Source organism: Pterocles gutturalis, unplaced genomic scaffold, assembly GCF_000699245.1.
Source record: "Pterocles gutturalis isolate BGI_N339 unplaced genomic scaffold, ASM69924v1 scaffold27296, whole genome shotgun sequence".
NCBI lineage: Eukaryota > Metazoa > Chordata > Aves > Pterocliformes > Pteroclidae > Pterocles > Pterocles gutturalis.
In genome coordinates, this window is record NW_010103798.1 from 3,699 (window position 1) to 22,947 (window position 19,249).

The 19,249-nt window shown below is 37.7% G+C and overlaps 1 protein-coding gene across 1 annotated transcript; it reads left to right on the forward strand.

Annotated features, from left to right (window-relative positions):
• Window positions 1–5,585: 5,585 nt before the first annotated feature.
• BEND3 (BEN domain containing 3) lies at window positions 5,586–13,491 on the forward strand. Its single transcript, XM_010086847.1, has 3 exons — window positions 5,586–5,619; window positions 6,087–6,310; window positions 11,218–13,491. Exons 1-3 carry the CDS (start codon window positions 5,586–5,588, stop codon window positions 13,489–13,491), a joined length of 2,532 nt encoding a protein of 843 aa, XP_010085149.1.
• Window positions 13,492–19,249: the final 5,758 nt, after the last annotated feature.

Sequence of the window (19,249 nt, forward strand, 5' to 3'; positions counted from 1 at the left end):
ACATGATTGTTACGTGGTAAATAGGAGGTGGAGAATGCGCATTATGGGATGGTTTAACTTAAGGCTTATGATTTAATTCTGGTTTATCTATCAGTAACTAGGTACACTTTTATGCTACTTTTAAGTAGCATTATGCATTATACTAAATATATATATGAGACTGAAATACATGTAGAGTACGATTTGCAGTTTGCTCCTTTACTCAAAAAAATCTTTCGAACCTAAGTGCTTTAAATCCTTAAGGCATCAGTGCATATTTCGGATAGGCAAGTTTTTTGATAAATGGATCACATTTTTTGCTCTACCTGCAAAAGCAACATCAGGTGGTAGTTAGTGCTAAATTCGCAGAGAAACATTCCGAAACCTCATTTTTAAGGTATTCTTCCATGCTTTGAAACTTTCAGCACTGCAGTATGCACTGAGCTTCTCTGTTAGCCATGGGTAATACTATTTCAATGTTGAATGTTGTTAGAAAAGTGGTATTAAGTATCATAACCTGGTAAGTCTTTTGAATAGAGGCATGTGTCCAAGGGATATCAATGGAAGTAGGGAGTGTTAAGTCCCTTCATTGAGCTGTCTTGTTCCTCTGATAAGAGGGGAGAGCAGGATCTGTGGCAAGGGGATTCAGCCAATAGTGACAGCCAAGGTGTTCTGGGACACCTCCCCACCCCTCCTTCTTTCCATGCCCCCTCGTGCTCTGGCCCACAACTCTTCTTCCCACTTGCCCTCCAGTGTGCCATAACCTGGTGATTAGATCACCCTTCTAGGATTTGGGGACCTGGCTTCTTGTCAATGCTGCAAAAGCAAAACCAGGAAAGTCAAAAAAAACAAAAACAAAAAACAAAAAAAACCCCAGGTTTTCTAGCTCCCAGATACCTCTTTAAGCACTGTGCCAGTGATAAGTGAAATACCCTACACTTATTTATGACTTTCCTCTATGAGAGTCACAAAATACCGACCATGTTCTGAAAATGGGCATTGAATATTAGCCAGTAGGCCCTATGCAGAGGAATTCCTAGGGCAGCAGTCCCCGCAGGGCTCAAAAGCTTTTGTGTATGTGGTCCACCAGAGGCTTGGTATCTAGAATCTGTAACCACCTACAAGTTTAGCTGGTAACTGAGTGGGATTTCTGGATCTTGCTGCAATCCACAAGATCACAAATCAAACACACTTAGATTGGTGTCTGGAGTTAGACTGTAATGCATATTGAAATTATTTGAAGTAGCTTAACTTGAAACAGGACACAATGCTGTATATTTCATCAGCTCTCTGCAAATAGGCTCATCGTACATTAGCTTAGAAAGAATAGTCTTGTCGTTTGCATGGTTGCAAATCTAGGTATTTTTGTCCTCTTAGAAAAACAAAGCTGTAATCACCTTAAGAAAACCATCCTTTTTGGTTCATCTTTTTTAACTGTTTCAGAAGTGTCAGGATGTGGGGGTGAGTCTGGAGGACTGAGCCAAAAGGAATGTTTGTGTGAGGTTTGTGCCAGGTGAGTGCTGGCATCCCACAGGCTCCGTTGCGTGACACCTAGCAGTGGCTCAGCACAGGTATCTGTACAGTACCAGCACTAGTAGCTATCAAGGCAGTTTAGATGGGAAGGTGAGTATATGCTGATATGTCAGCAAGGTTTAAACTACATACTGTTTTCAAGAAGGCTACTCTTAATAGATGAAATGTAGGCAGTAAAATCTAGTGATTTATTGTTTGCGTTGTGAGGATGGCGTGCATTTACCTCTTCTTTCGTGGTTGTTGGATTTGTCCAAATGCTACACATCTTCCTGTTTATCCTACATCAGATAGGTTTAGATAGTGACTGTACTAGAAGCAGACTGCCATTAACCAAAAGCAGAGTCTCTTTTGAAGAAAAAGTGAGAGTATTAGCTATTTGCTTCGTTTTCAGTGTTCAGAGGTGTAGGTTTCGTAATTGGTTATAAGAGTTATTCTGAGTGTTTTACCCATGTTTTAGTATAAGCATTGAGAATCGGTGTGTGAGTTTACCTGTTGTGTGCCTGTTTTGTTAGGCGTTTCTAAACTGTTCACACATGCTTTGGAATTTAACTTTTTAGACAAGATAGAAACAAGAGAACCCAGAGAAAATGATTGTGAAATAACTTGGTTCACAAATTAAACTATTTTCAATCTGGGCCAGCATGCTACCTCAAAACAGAGTTTGACACTGCTGCCTCTTCTACGGAGGCATTGCTTATTATTTGTAAGTACTGATTCACTGCAAACAGTATTTTAAAGAATCTGAAATGTTTTATCTTTACCAGACTTTAAACAACCAAAAAAATTATTGTTAACCTTACATAGGCAGGCATGCATGGACGTGCATGTGCATGCACACAGACTTTCCCCCTTCCCGAAGGCCCTAATTTCCTCTGGAAGCGGTGATGCAATTGCTCTGTTGATATCTCTGTGACCGCTCACTACTCTCTTGTGAGTCCATTGCTACCCAAATTTGAAGTGAGATGGTTGTGAAAATAAACGGTAAGTGAAGCTTCATGAAGTGGTTGAACTGAGCTGGTAGCTTGCTGGTATCAGAGAGAGATTTTAATTCCTCCTTTCCATTCCAAACCTCATCCATGCTCCTGAGCTGGGCCCGATTGCTTGGCTTACCCCTTACCTCTCTGAATTAGAAGAAAAGTAACCCAGCAAAGAAAGAAGTGAATTGTTTTCTGGCAGTTTATCAAGCTGGAAGAGGTCACTTAAGGTGGGCACCCATGCTTGACTGGGGGAGCAGGTGGGACTATGAGGCAGGAAATCAGAGGGACGGTTGGCTCCTCTCTCTTGTCAGAAACTGTTATATGTGCTTCATTTTCTCATAATACCTGAGTTCTTTAAAATCTCACAAACAAGTTAGGAAACCAGATAATGAGATAAATATTACTAAGGCTCCCTGAAACTAAAATTCCAGAGCTTGTACTTTGTTTGGCACCAAAGAGTTCAAATATGAAACCCAGTATTTCCAGGCCTCATTGATTCTGATGCTCTTTTGACTATTCACTTGTAATTTTATTCTGTCAGTTTTGGGGGGGAAAAAAAATAAAAATAAGTAATAGCACTTTGCTTCAAATATGTGAAACAGTCAATATTTATTTGACCTGAGTTTAGCATAGCTTTGGTCTTCCTGCTGTTGTGTCCTTTAGAAGGTTAACCAAGGTATGTATGCGCTTTGCTTTAGTTTACACTTTTTCCAGTTTTAAAGAGTGGCTATTCAGATCCTCATTGATCTTCTCCTTTCACTTTCCTTGTATTCTCTCAGAGGAATTCTCCTAAAGCATTCTTTCTATTTGGATAGCATTAGTTGCAGGAGTTAGAAGGAAAAACTAATTCCCTATATCCCCTCCTAAATATTTTGTGTAGTTCCCCTCCACTGCCACCTTTATATTCTTCCCTTCTGACTCTGTGTTTACCATCTTTTTGCTGTTTTGCTCTAACAGAGCAGTCTAGGAAAACCATTTTTATTTCCATCGCAGAATATTCTGTAGTGGTATCGGCTGATTTGCTTACTATCACCTCAAGCCCTCACAAAAAGACTCTGTGTCACACCTCTTGAGCTCTGGCACATGTTGGTCTTGTACCACATCCTTCAGAGCTAAGCCTAGTGCAGTGGGGAAAAGTGTAAGAAAGATCTAAAAACTGAATGTCAATGTGTCTGGGATATTAGGGCAAAATACAAGCATTTAGTACTATGTGCTTTCTTTAAGGGCCAATGTAGCTTTTTGATGGTGCTGTGCAAAGTACACCATCTTAATATTTTTCATAAAGAGCTGTAGCGTCTGTCTAAATGAATAAATAATGCTGAGTTAGCAAGACTGGGTATTAACCCTCACCAGTGCTTGTCGGTGGTTTAGAAGTCAGTGTGGGCCACTTACATTTCATGGCGTTATGTCTCTACAGAGTTTGCAGAAGTTTCAGTGAAATGACGATAAGCTGGCATTATTTATATCTGGATCAATTACTGAATGCAAGTTCTGAAATAGGGGATTATGGTGGGTAAAAGGAGTAGATATCTAAAGGGGTTGTCATAGCTCTAATTCGGAGAGACTTTTCTGGTAACACAATGATGAAGACAATCTCACATTATCCTCTTAAAGATGCCCTTTGTAAGGCTGTATATAGGGGCCCTGTTGAAGATCAGCACATCAGAGGATATTTTGGCTTCTAGAGTGGCCCATTATGAGCTGATTTTATAACTCCATGCATCTTTTGTTTCGGGTTGTGTGCTCCATTGTAGTGCAATTGCACAAAATCTTACCTTGCATGGGATCTCATACTTACTATTAACAGCCGTCAGCTACTGACAAAGAAAAATCAATACCTGCAAAGTATTCAGGTATTTGCAGAGTTTTTTAACAATATTTTGAGATTTAAAAAACTAGCTCTATTGAACAGTATTTGAAAGTAAGATATAGACTTTTCTCCCTCCAAAACAGATTCCCTTTCTCTTTCTCTCTTCACCTCTCTTTTAGATTTTGTTATAATTCCCACTCCTGGCCTGTATGTCCACTTTTGACTGACTGGCTGCTTTGTTCACTTGCTCCAGCCAGAGAGAAGCCTACCTTGATTTCAGACCTTGGCTAAAGGACAGGCAGTAACAGTTGAAAGAAAACTATTTGAAAGAAGAATGTAACTGTGGAAAATGTAAAGTAGTAATATTCTGGGACCAAGAAAACATAATACAGTGTGTAGATGAACATGAGCGGTGTGTGACAGTTTACTGGTCATCAGCTTACCAGTGGAGAGTGTCAGTTTGCAACTGTGTGCGCTGTAACAGTTAGTGAGATCTGATTAGGTTGTTTGCTTTGTAGATGTCCAAAAGATTTACAATATCTTTTAGGAACACGTCCACAGATTGATGTTTGCCCCCAAGTAACTTGCAAAATCAGTTTTCAAGGGAACAGAAATACAGTTGAGTCTTTCATGTGAGAAGTAATACTAAAATCATGCTAGAATAATACATATATTTGTTTTTCCTTACAAAAAACATTCTTATGTTGTTTAGAGGCTGACAGAAAAAAAATAGTTACTGTAGATCTACGGATTGCTCTACTTGACTTGATGCAATCCATATCAAAAGATCAAAGATTTTTAAACGAAAACTTACTCCAGCGTGTGTATTCCAGTTTATGATGAGTTTTCCTTCTGTGATGACTTTGGATCACCCACAATGACAATATGAAAACATTTGACTGTAATAAGAAGTAGTGACTTGGTACAGGATGGAGAGTTTAATACAGTTAACTTCCATTTATATACTGCCAAGATGCCTTATGGAGAAGGTTAAAATGACTTTTACTTTTCTCTATACGAGAAAAAGACGTATAGTTTTAAATACATTCCTAGCTGTCATATGTTGTCTTCAGTATAGTTTTTGTGTTGACACATCTATAGATGGCCATGAAATTTATTGAAAATAGCTAGGTTGTACAAATGGAGATAGGAAATGGAAATTGTCTGTGGGCTGCTAATGCCCAGTGGCTCTAGATTGAAAGTAATTATAAAAACGGATGTAGGTATTTCCTGGTTCCAGAAGGTACTGATACTTATTTTTGTTTTGTTCTGTAGTGAAATAGAAGATGAATTCATCTGAAATCACTGATGATGATGAAGGTAAAATATTATACTTCATGTAATTTATGATCAGGCATAAATACTTGTTGAATTAAAACATTTGTAACCTGATAAAGAGTGCGCTTGAATCAAGACGAATTACGTAAATGTTTTTGAAAAAGCTATCTAAAACACGCTGTTATCTTTGTTACTCATATTTTCTGCTCTATGTCCTTCCTCCCCCTCAAAAAAAAATCTTCCTACTGTAACTTTATTTGATTATACTTTAGACTCTTGTTTGAGGAAGAAACTTGTCATTTACTGGATGAGTGAATGGTTCCTAGTGTAATAAAAGCTTGACTTTGGGGTGGCCTGAGCATACACTTATTGAATAAATAATAATTTTTTAAAATATGTTCTTCAAATCACATTTTCGTAAAAAGAAACAAGCCACAAACAGTTGTATGAAGGGTGTCATGGTTTCCTGGAGAGAGTGCTTTATCTTTCTAAACCTTCTCTTTTTCCAGTAAGAATTCCTAAAAAAAATGTTGTGAAAGTAGAAACAGAAAATGAAGACGAAGCTCTAGACTGCTCAGTAACATCCAGATCTGCTGAGAAACACTCACTGGATGGCACAGTTACTTGCCTACAGGATTCCAACAAAAGGAAACAGACCTCACTTGGTTGTGATGGTTCAGGGAGCCAGCAAGATGTCTTACCCAGTGTGAAGAAAAGACGCTTTACACAAGAGGTGACTTCTCTATACATGATTTTTCTGTTCATATTTCATAGGCTGAATTCATTGCTGCTATAAGCAAAATGCAACTCATTTAACTAGGTTTGCATTAGTAACAATTTTGAGGCAAATACAGCTAGTTTTAACCCAGTTTGCATACATTACTTGTCTGGGTATTTCTTTAAATAACATGGGAGCATACATATCTATGAAATACAGTTATAGTTTAATTCATTCATGTGAAGTATATTTTTGTTGTTCGTCTGAGAACATAGGAGCAGGTAGTGATTTGAATTAACTGAGCATGCCTGTGATTACAGTCCCTCTCACATCACACAGTCCTTCAGCTGGATCCTCAGTGGTGGAATCAGGGCTGTAATTCTTCCTTCCGTGACACAGATTTCGATGTCAGTGAGACAAGTATAAATTTGTGTCTTCTTTGAAAGAAAGAAAATGCAGGGATGCAGAAAACTTCAGTATATCAAGAGCAGAATGTATTACAACTTCTGGTGCAGAATCCCACTTGTGACAATCCAGATGTTTGTCCAGCCAGTGAAGGAGATGCCCAGTCTCTTCTGTTATCCTGTTCTAGTGTTTCACCTCTCTAGCAATTGGAGGTTTTCATTAATCTTTGCTGAAACTGAGCAAGTTTCTTTTTGTCCTTGTTCTTTTCAGTAGGGAGATCAGTGATCATCTGTTCCTAGAGAGGTCTTCTGCACACGGGAAAATTGGTGTGATGTTGTCCACCTTCAGCTCTTCCTTTCCAAGACTAAAATTCCATTACTTCAGCTTTTCTTCAGGAGTGACCTTATATTTTTGTAGTTCTCTTTGAGATTCCTGAAAGGGTAGTGTCCAGTGTTGGACAGTCACATCTCTTCTAACACCCTCTAGAGCAATATAATGACCTCCAGTTTTTCATGCTCAGCATTTTATTAAAATAACCTAGATTCAAATTCATCCTCTTTTGAATAACTTCAGGCCCTGGTTTATATTTAGTTTATGACCTACTCTAATGCACATATCCTTTTCTGCTGTTCTGCTACCTAGCCAGTTATTCCGTGTTGTATTTGTGCATTTCACTTCTCCTTTCTAGCCATAGCTCTTCATATTTCTTTTTCTTGACTATCATCTCTCTGACTTCTTGGGGCTGTTTTTTTCCCTGAATGCTTGTGGTAGGTAGGTTTTAATCTTATTACATTGTTTCTTTCTTTTCCTTTTTGTTTTTCTTTTTACAATTGTTTTACTTACATTCAGATTCTTAAAAGCTTCATAATGGTCTCTGAACTGTGCTTGCTTTTACTGTTTGCTATTTGTCTTTCATAAATTTTTAAATTTAATTTTAAATGAATTATAACTTTGGACTAGAAAGTGCTAGAAAGTGACCCAGTAACAATGATAAAAATTCTTTCTTGACTGACCCGTGAATCAGCATGTTTAGTTAAATAACCAACCAGAAATAGTCCTCAAACCCAACAACATTTTCTAAAGTTAATTACTTTTCTAGTACCAATGTTTTGTTTTAGTTGATAACTTCATTTACTTTTTCTCTTTAAACAGAGGGCAAAATGCTAATTATTTTTGAGAATAATGTGATTATAGTATATTTTTGCTACGTGTCACATAGGCATCGATGTATGATATAAGCAGAGCTGTACTTTTTATGTTATAGAACTGTATTATGGGCTGGTGATTATATTACTAAATTACTTTCTATCAGAAGATGTTTTTCTTTTTTTTTTAAATTCTAGTTGTCACTTCATGACCAGAAATTCATTTTCCCTAATTTTCTTTAAATAAAAAGGCATGGAAGATTGTAAGTTTAAAAAATTTATGTAAAAGAGATTTTCAAGTTCTCATGTGTTTGATAGAATAATTTTATATGTTTCTTGCTCATAGATTCTTCTTTGCTCATATGCTAGAGTATTATGCTCTGTATTGTTACAGATGTTTAGACTTTGTTTATTAAGTGTAATAAAGGTCATAAATTACCTGGACTTTAGCACTGAACAGAGCAATAACTAAACAACTTTTAAAACTTGGCTTAGTACTCCAAGAGATAATGTGGGGGACTATTTCACAATTACTTATATTTGTCAATGTTTACCAAACTACTGCATTTAGTAAATGTTCAAAGAATGTATATAAAAATGTGCAAATGTAATATATAAAGCAGCACTATCTTATGTCCATTGAGTCTCATAGAACAGTATCTTTGCTTGTTTTTTGAAGGTCGTCTTAAATGGGTGTAGTATTATGTGAAATAACATTGATGTTTAAAGATCAGTGTTACAGAAAACTAATTAAAAACATTAAATACTAGTTTAATGGGATAATTTATGAAAAGCCATGTATTTATGCTGTGGATAGTACTGTTCCCAGATGGAAGCTGTAAAGACAAGATAATTAAAAGGAAAGAAAACAAGAATGCATCTGCAGTAGAAAATTCTTAAATACAGGCCCAAAAGTGTTGTCATCTGTTAGTCAAACACTGACTGCTTCTGAAATGCAGATAACCAAATCCGTCCCGCAACCAGATCCAAACACTGTGATCTGCACTAGTGAAAGGGCAGCAGTTGTGCTGCCATCGCAGCAGAGACCTGCTGTAGTTCTTAGCATGAGCACTTCTCCTCCAGAGCACCACATTCAGAACTGAAGATGCACGCTTTCACATTGGTTACTGTCAAAGTAGAATAAGATACTTAAGACAATTACTTTGTGCTATGTAATACACATTCTAATATTGCTTTGCCCTATGCATTAATAGAAATTGCCTCCACATTGCCAAGTTTTATTATATAATTAATTAGGGAAAAGGTACAGCAGGAGTTCTGGTGAGAACTGACTGACAACTGGTGGCCTGTGGCAAGCTATTTAGTAGAGAAGGAATTGAATGAATCAGTCTGTATGTGAAGGAGTATTTTCAATATTCTCTGTAAAAAGGATTGTTAAATGGAAGAGCTAGCTGCTTAGGTAGCAGGTCTCATTGTATGTGTAAGAAATTTGGAATTCAGTCTGGGTGTCTGACTGGGGATTAGAACTATGTTTACTGTCAGTGTAGATTTTCATGACCTGCTTTCAGGTGATGTCTATTTGGAAGAGCTCTGTTACCATCTGGAAATACCTCTGTTTCTCCACTGACAGGTGTATGACAACTTCAGTCTCAGTGTAGGAACCTACAGTTGGGAGCAATGTGCATTGCAGTCTGCTCACAATTCAGTCTCTTGTGTTCTGGTATTTTACAAGTCACAAAGAGATAGTTTAATTAGGGCATATCATACTGCTTGCTGAGGTAAAAGTCACCCTTTAATAGCTGGTGGTGTTACAGGACTCTGGCTCCTTGCTGTCCTCATAGAAAATGTGCTTTAATATGAGTGGGACTGGAGGGACAGCCTTCTAAACAGGACCTGGAAGTCAGGTGTCGTAGGCACCACCATGGTGAGGGATTCTGCACTTTGTGAAATGTATTGCCTTTGTGTTATGTTTTCATTTTACCATCTGTCAATCCTCACAGCTTTGGATGTGAAAACACCAAGTTTCATTACGTAGGGTTGTATGATGTGAATGAGAGCAGAACTTGGAAACACAACTTCCATTTAATTGAGTCTGCTGGTTTCTAAACTTGGAGTGAAAACCAGCTGGTTCTTTCTGAGCCCCTTCTGAGTATACATTGAATTAGAAATTAAAAAGTAATTAGATTGAATTTGTCACTGCAGTAAGAAGATGCCAAGTGTGAGTACACATAGGGACCAGATTAATTTAATGAGTGTTACAGTTCTGTTTTTTCAGAAAGGAACCTTAATTCAAGTTTCTCACTGCAGGGTGTAGTGGGGTCTTCACTAGAATTGCAAATTGCTTGTGGCTCTCTGCTCAGACCTCAAGCCTATGTTCCATTTGTTTTAATATTTGAATGCAAATTCTGTGTTTTTAATCTAATTAATGTTCTGTGGAACAAGCCAAGCAAAGTGTTTCAGTACAGTCTTCTCTAAAATCTGTGAGTGTTTTCTCATGTTTGAATTCTGTATGTTGGATTTTGATTCTGTTGTATCTACTTAACTTCCTAAGAATTACCTGCAATATCCGTGTGTTTGCAAAAAAAACCAACCCACCCAAGCCCTGCGTATTTGCTGTGGGTTGATGAAAATGCTTGCTTCCAATTTCAAGCAGTGAGGAAGAGTTAGAAACTATTGAGAGCATTAATTCCTTGAGAGCTCATTACTGGTTTTTATATACATAATTTAGAAAATTAGAAAGCCATGAGTCTAAGCTTCCCTGCCTTTCAGAAATAAAGAAATTGTAGGCTTCCAAATACCACTTTTCACTTTAAATTTTTAATATGTAAATAGAATACTTTTTAAAAATTACAGTCATTCTTAGAACTTGTTTAGGAGTTATATACCATTCTAAAGATAAAAAAAAAAACTATATAAACTTTTCAAATCAGAAAGAAGAGAAGAAGCATAATTTTGGTGTCTTATAGTCGAGACGTTAAATGCAGTTGTTGGAGGCAGTGGCAAGGTCACAGGACTAGCAGTCAGAAAATCTAGATTCTATTCTTGGCTCTTCTGCTGACTTGTTGCCACCCAAATTCTCTACAGCCCAAGATCCTCATATGCAAGGTGAAGCATAATGATACTTAATTTGGGAGAGTATTTAGAGCTGTGTGGGTAAAGAGTACTAAGGATTATTATTGCTTTTCTATTCCATGGAGAAAGCCATGAGCGAAAACAAAATAAAAACCTAAATAATACTTAATTTTTATTTTTCATCATGAATTTATTAGTTTTTCTGTATTTAACACAACTAAGTCCTCTGGAGAAAATTTGACTTTGCATATTTATGTAACAATGCTTGCTTAAGGGGCACATATTTATAGCTAATATTTTTAAGGCAGTCTTACTAATACAATGTTTATTCATTCCAAGGGCTCCCTTTCAAACATGAAGAACAGAGATACTGGCTCACCCACTCAGGTAAATGCAGAGCAGCCAAACAAGAACAAGAATCCCAACGTAACGTGGCTGTGTGAAGAAGAATCCTTCAGTGACATAACCACTCCATCTTATAAAAAACCTCTGTATGGCATCTCACACAAAATCACAGAGAAGAAGAACCCACCAGGAGCAGAGCAGTTTGCTTCTTACGAGTTTTTTGAAAAAATCAACCCCAGCAGTCCCTCGCACCTTCGGACTTTGAGCGATCAACGCAAGAGGGACTCAGCTGCAGCTATCGCCTTAACAGCAGCCACCATAGATTCTGACCCAAATATATATTCTTTGATACAGAAAATGTTTTACACACTTAACACCCTCAATACAAATATGACTCAGCTTCACAGTAAAGTTGACCTGTTGTCTCTGGAGGTTAGCAGAATTAAAAAGCAAGTCAGTCCAGTAGAGTCCGTTGCAGACTTCAGGCCTCCCCCGGAGTACCAGCTGACTGCTGCGGAGCTCAAACAAATCATGGATCAAAGCACATCAGGCGGAGACTTAGCTTGCCGGTTGCTAGTGCAGCTCTTCCCAGAGCTCTTCAGCGACGATGAGTTCAGCAGAAGCTGCAGTGCATGTGGCTTTCTCAACAAAAGGAAACTTGAATCTCTTCATCTGCAGCTTATCCGCAACTATGTGGAAGTTTGTTATCCTTCCGTGAAGAATACAGCTGTGTGGCAGGTGGAGTGTTTGCCTCAAGTGAATGATTTTTTCAATAGATTTTGGGCTCAAAGGGAAATGGAAAACAGTCAGCAGAGTGTGCAATCATCCAGTTTTTATGAGACTGAACAGGTCGAATCCTCTCATTTTATGGAGGATAAAGAGCAGGAAGAAGCTTTGTCCTTGGACAGGAGTAGTGTCATTGCCTCAGACTACATGCTGGATGCTCAGGATCTCAATGAATTTTTAGATGAAGCTTCTTCTCCAGGAGAATTTTCTGTTTTTTTGTTACATAGATTGTTTCCCGAACTTTTTGACCACAGAAAATTAGCTGAAAGGTACAGTTGCTATGGAGACTCTGGGAAACAGCTGCTGGATCCTCATCGGCTTCAGATAATCCGTAGGTACACTGAAATTTACTTTCCAGATGTGCAAGAAGAAGAAGCCTGGTTGCAGCAATGTGTTCAGCGAATAAATGATGAGCTTGAAAATACGTATATGGATGGAAGTGAATGTGATCAGATGAGAGATGACTGTTACGATTCTTCTAGTTTACCAGATGATGTATCAATTATAAAAGTGGAAGACAGTTTTGAATATGAAAAACCTGGTAGACGCTCAAAAAAAATTTGGCTTGTACCCATAGACTTTGAAAAACTTGATTTTCCCCCTCCCGATTTTGATGTCCCTGTCCCAGATTACCTCTTGAACAAAGAACAGATTAAAAGCATATATGAAAGCAGTCTTTCCATAGGCAACTTTGCCTCACGATTGCTTGTTCTCTTATTTCCTGAACTGTTCACTCATGAAAACTTACGGAAGCAATACAACTGTAGTGGATCTTTAGGCAAGAAACAGCTTGACCCCACCAGAATTAAACTAATTCGACATTATGTGCAGATACTGTACCCCAGAGCAAAGAATGACAGAGTGTGGACATTGGAGTTTGTTGGGAAGCTTGACGAGAGGTGTCGACGAAGAGACACGGAGCAAAGGCGCACGTACCAACAGCAGCGGAAAATCCACGTGCCAGGGCCCGACAGGAGGGAATTCCTCAGCTATGCAATAAACCCCGAGAGGTTTCGAGAAGAATTCGAAGGGCCGCCGCTGCCACCAGAAAGAAGCAGCAAGGATTTTTGCAAGATACCACTCGATGAACTTGTTGTTCCTAACCCAGACTTCCCTGTGCCTTCTCTGTATTTGCTGTCTGATAAGGAGGTAAGAGAGATAGTGCAGCAGAGCCTGTCTGTTGGCAACTTTGCTGCCAGGCTTCTCGTAAGACTCTTTCCTGAACTCTTTACTCCAGAGAATCTCAGACTGCAATACAACCATTCAGGTGCTTGTAACAAAAAACAGCTCGATCCTATCAGACTGAGACTGATCCGTCATTACGTGGAGGCAGTTTACCCCGTGGAGAAAATGGAAGAAGTGTGGCATTATGAATGTATACCGAGCATTGATGAAAGATGCCGGCGTCCTAACAGAAAAAAGTGTGATATACTGAAAAAAGCAAAGAAAGCAAAAAAGGGACAGACTCTCTTAAATCCCTAAGACTTTGACCACTAAATTATTGTCAGGATTTGGTTTAGACTGAGGGGCCTGTTGGGAGCTGAGGATGCTCAGCATCGAGGACAGTCGGGCACTGAGTTTGTTGTGTTTTAATGTGTGTGTTGCATCTGTGTGGGCACCGCAGCAGTGGGAAGTGGCTTACTACATTTGTACATGGGAAAAGACCTTAAGTCATCGGTGACAGAGCTATCAATGACTCGCTAGAGCATGATTTTCACTGGTGCAAATTGAAACTGTATTACTCCACTCCCCATTTCTGCATCTTCCTTTTTTATCACTTTCTAATAATAAAGAATATATTTTTTTTTAAATCATTGTGCTCTTCAGGGGCGGTTTTTCATTATACCCTTATGAACAGTCTTCTTAGTTAATTTGGAGTTTGAAATGTAAGCTTAATTTAAATTTGAGAGTGCCATGTTTATTGGAAATCATTGGAATATTAGGCTTTCCTTCTACAGCAATTGCAGCTTCACATTTATTTTGTTCTTGATGATACTGAGATACTGAGTAATACCATGTCAAAGAGTGGGTCAGAATGGTGTCATTTGCATCTTTGACTGTTGCTGAGGTTTTATTTTGAAAACCAAGAATTAACTGTTGAAGAATTGAGACACAATGTGAATGTGGTTTTTTTTATGTTGACACCATAAGCTTGATCCTGCCCCTGTGAGTTCTTTTTTTGTTTTGTCCAGTGTCACTGCTGGCGTGACTGAGGATGGCTCGTTTGAATAAAGCCAGCAGAGCAAACCCAGGCCTCTAGCTGTGGACTGACTGTCTTGCCGTCGCCTGCTTGCCACTCTGTTTGTAAACTAACAACAACAACAAAAAGACCCAAAACTTAGAAAAATTTTAGACCCTACTCTCTATTGAAATCATGATTCCAAAGGTTTCCAGTATTCATATTGAACTGCATATATAAAAAGTATGTGCAAAGATTGGTTTTGTGATGGAATTAAGTGTTTCAGGGTCCCCACGTATGAGCTGTGGTAATGTAACTTATTTGCGTGAGTGCAACACCATCTGGATATTCCAGGTGTCGGGATATTGAACTCTCATTTTGCCAAATTGATTAAGTGTAATTAGTAACTATTTGGAGGCATAACTGTGTATGTATAACAGGTTCCTATGGTCAAGTTTGCATCGCTAATATGTTCAAGTGTAACAAAGACCACCCAGAACCCACTGTGAATTTGCTGTATGATTTGTCACTGGAGATTGCTGCTTTAAAACTAGTTTTCGTTTTTTTTTTTCCTTCTTCTTTTAATACTGATAGAAATGGTAAGAGAGAGTCAGACATGGAATTTTAAGATAGTAAAGACAGTGATTGCTTACTGACCATTGCTGAAACACCTTGGAGTAATTGTTGATGTTCTCTGTGGTCTTTTTTTGTTGTTTACTTAGATGGGTCATAGTATCAAATTTTAAGTCAGTTCCAGTGTAATTTTCTATTTTAGCATTTGTAAGAAAGTACAAAATACTTGAAATTTTTACTTCAGATTTTTAGAATTTATTGTTCTTAGAGTCATATTGATCCCTTTCTTTTAAAAGCAAAACAAAATGTTTTTACCTAACGGCAAGAACTAGTAAAAGTATTATGTTAAACCAGGAGTAAATCATAATAGATAGTAGCATTTGCTCATTTTCCCCATATGCTAGCAACATTCTCAAAGAATGTATGAAGAAAGTAATGAATGTACTAAATAATACACTGATACTGTTTATATCCATTTAAATGTTTCCTGTTGGTTTAAGTAATGGCAGACCATGCACAAAATGGATATCAGAGCAAGTATGGCTATAATAAAATGAAAACATTTTACCAAAGATAAAGAACTGATACCACAATGTCTGCATCTTATCTTTCATTTTAGTGCATAAATTTAGCAAAGTGAATGTATTGGAAACCAAGACTCTCTCTTGTAATTGTATGCTACCTAGCACCTCTGTGAAATTTTTTACATGCACTTTTATGGGAGATACAAAATGACTGAAATTATTAACAGCTGCTTAATTTGTTGTTGCGAATGGCTGGCCAGAAGGTAAGAAATATAATTGTATTTTCTTATCTTAATATTACACGTTTCACCATGTACTGATGTTGAAGCTCCCAGAAGAATTGGATATATATTAAACTTTTGTACAATTGTCAGATGTTACTAGCTAGCATGCAAATTTGGGACATACTGGCTCTTACTGTAGATGTTGGCATTAAGTAAAAAAATCAGTCCATTCATATTAGCTACTAAGTAGTGAAAAAAAAACTTTAACCTTTTAAAATTAAATTTTTGAAAGTGGGTGTAGAAATATTTTAATTTTTTTTTCTCTTACCTTCTGTCTAATTGCTGTGTACATTCCTTTTATCTCACTCTTCACAACCCTTTCATGCTTTGTTTGATTGTATGTTTTATAACTGATATCAAGAAAATACAGACATATGAATAGTGACATAGTTCACTGAAGAAAGCTCTTGCAGTGCATCTGAAGTACAGCCACTTCATCCAGTTGGTCAGTCTTGTAAATAAATTAAAGGTATATTATTTTCATACAAGAGGAATGTTGTCTGGTGATTGCTTGAGTACGAGCAAGAGTTTTTTTTCCTATAAAGTCTGTTGCTAAGATGTGAGATAACCTTACCTAGTCAAACAATATATCAGTGAAAATACCCTGGTTTGCTGCAGACATTTAAAAAGATTTTTCTGTCTTTCAGGCTTCTTTTGTTTAAAAGAATAAACTTGTCGTTTTGAAAGTGAGTCTGTGATAGGAAGATTGCTAGATACTGAAGTGTTTGGAACATACATAGCCATGCACACACTGACTTCCTGTGGATGAATGTTACTTTCTACCTGCCAGGTCTGTAAACCCTGTTAAGGTGAATATCAAGTGTCTCTTATCTGCTTCGTATAGTTTAAATATATCAGCTTGGGTAAGCATTGAGTACCCCACTTCTAATAGCTTTCTAAAAGAAATGGTGTTATATATTTTCGTGTCTTACCCATTTTCTACAAATTAAAAGCTTACTTAGAAGCTCTGTAAAATGTGTAAAACAGCACATCAAAAAAGGAGATCAAGTATGCATCAGTTTATTGCCTGTTAACTGTATTCAACTGATGGAATCAACAACAGGTTTGCAAATGAGAAAAAGCTTTACTTGAAGTCAACCACTTTGTTATGCTAATGCATTACAACCACTAAAGTGTTCTATGTTGTAGGAAATGCTTGTGACTGATTTTTCTTATTTTCGAAAGGAATATAGTTTATTTTTAGATACATTTTTTAAAATCTCATGTCTCTTTTCAATTATTATTTGATACTGTATTATGTTATAGCAGTGAGAAAGAGAATTGTGTGCTCAACACTCTACAAAGGCACACCTGGTCAAATTTCATGCTGGAAGGGGCTAACGTGAATTCTGCAGCCCCAAGAAGCACAGAAAATAATATGCAGGTTTTATTAATAATTTATTTTTATTCAGCTTTTGTTTCACCGATTAAAGGGATGTAAAACAGCTGGGAAGTTCAACATCTTAAGCTTGCCTGTACTGAGGATGGGGCATAAATTGACAAGTGTTCTTACTTGCCATGTACATTTTAGTTGATTGCACTTAAAATCTATGGGAGAACAAACGTGGCAGGTTCAAGCCTATGATTTTTCTGAGTAAATCGAACAAACTCCATCACTGTCATTGCCAAAATTTCTTCACTTCCTCAATCTGACTTTCTGATTTTTTCCGTTGTTACTGCAACTCGCTTGGCACCAATGCAGTTACAAGTTTTTTCTCAGGAACGTGCTGAAAACTTATTTTGAAATGTGCTTGAAGTTGTTTAAAATGAGTAGCTGAGGTGATGGTTTAGTTCCCTCTCTCAGTTCTCTCTTAGGATTGTCTTTGCTAAGAAAGACAGGAAAAGAAAGAAATTTCCATTTGTTTGTCTCCATTCTTTCCGACCTACTTTTTTTGTCCTAGTGAATATCAAGATAGATACATTTCTAGTAGTAACAGTGGTTTCAAAATCCTGATTTTATCCCCTCCATTATAAAAGTAATTCATCTAAACTTCTCACAGGTAGTGATCGTTTTTATTTCTTACAGAGTACATAATACTAATCTTTTGTCACAGCTCATATAAACCTCGTTGTGAGAGGTCATCTCTCCTGCAGCAGAGTGTTGGCTGAAGGAGCTGCCCTGGGTTGGCCAGCCCCCGTGCTGGAAGCAGATGACTCCTAACAAAATCAGAACTCCATCGTATTCACATTTTCCTCATACCTCATCTGATTGGCAGGAGATTAGCTCTTTCACTGTATTGTTTTTATCCAGCATGTTCCTTTTAATTTTTGTAATTTTCTAGATACCATCTTTTCTAGTTAGTGGCCGTTAAAGCCTGTGACATGAGCAGGCCACCTGCTTACTTCATTTCCTGGTCTGTTCCATAATGGAGCTGTGGTCCCCACTGAGCATTTTTCTTTCATTAATTATTTGGAAAGAAGAACTTTGATTCTCACAGGAAGGGAAGAACTGTAATAGAAGGGAAATAAAGCTGTTCTGGAGAATATGAGATGTTCTTTTCCCACTTCTCTCCTTTCTCCCCCCTGCCAAAGACAAACATTAATACAACAAATTTGTTTTTTTTTTTTTTTTACTAGGTTTTCCTTATTTTCTTTTTTAAAAAATTAGCATGACTTTGCAGTCAAAAAAATGGGCAAAATCACCATGTAGCAAATCACACTAAAATTTGTGCTAGTAGATGGACACAAAACAAATTGTGATTGCTGAAGACTGGAGAAAGATCAGCTAATTAATATCTGCACACACAGACAGAAATATCAAGTAATTATTCCCAATTTCCTTCACAAATTTCATTATGGCAAAGCAACTGTTTGTCATTGTTTCCAGAGGCATTTTGTAGTGTTGCGTGTTAGTGCTCACTTATGTCTGGAAGACATAATCCTGCTTTCATTGTTACACTTTCAGGAATGTACCTCTTAGGTTAGCTGATAAGGTAGCGTGTTAGCAAGGTCTACAAATGTTTCATGTGAAAACAAAATCCTGAGGTACGTGTCAGCAGTAGGAATGAGTCAGTCAGTAGGATCACATACTACATTTGAGATTTGATCCCTAGTATAAAACCTAGGAGTTTGGTTTTATGTCATGTAATGCTGTCCCTTGTCTCCCTTGGTCCCTATCTCTCCTTGTTCCAAGAATTAAAAAAACACAGGGGTTTCCTTGAAGTGCTTCTCTATATGTGTGTTGAATACTCAAGTGCTGGAAACTGAAGAATTTTTTAGCTTCAGCGGTACTCAGATGTGCATGGGTCCCACACACCCCCCTTTTGCATTCCTTTCCCAGTGCGTGCCATCACAGAATGACCACTGCAGTTGGCCTGCACGGGCTGTTGACACTGTATTTTAGTAGGTGCTGAAGGTAGACTGTCCTGTTCTGACATGCCATTACAGGAAAAAAAAGAAAAAAAAAAAACAAACCCAAACAACCCAAGAAACAAAAAAAAAAAACCCCAAAAAGAAAACCCAGAAACACTTTGGTGCTTTCCTGTTGTATGGAAAAAAGAATTGCCTATTATTTTGAGCAGTCTGATGGGTCGGAGTATAACCCCCCTCTCTCTGTGTTTATCTGTAGGCAGCAGAACTCGGAACCTATTCAGGAGTGTCAGTATGTGCCTGCTTTAGCTGACCACGCCGGCTCTTCTGGCAGACCCGAGTCCAACTCCTGTGTGAGCATTTCCTCGCTA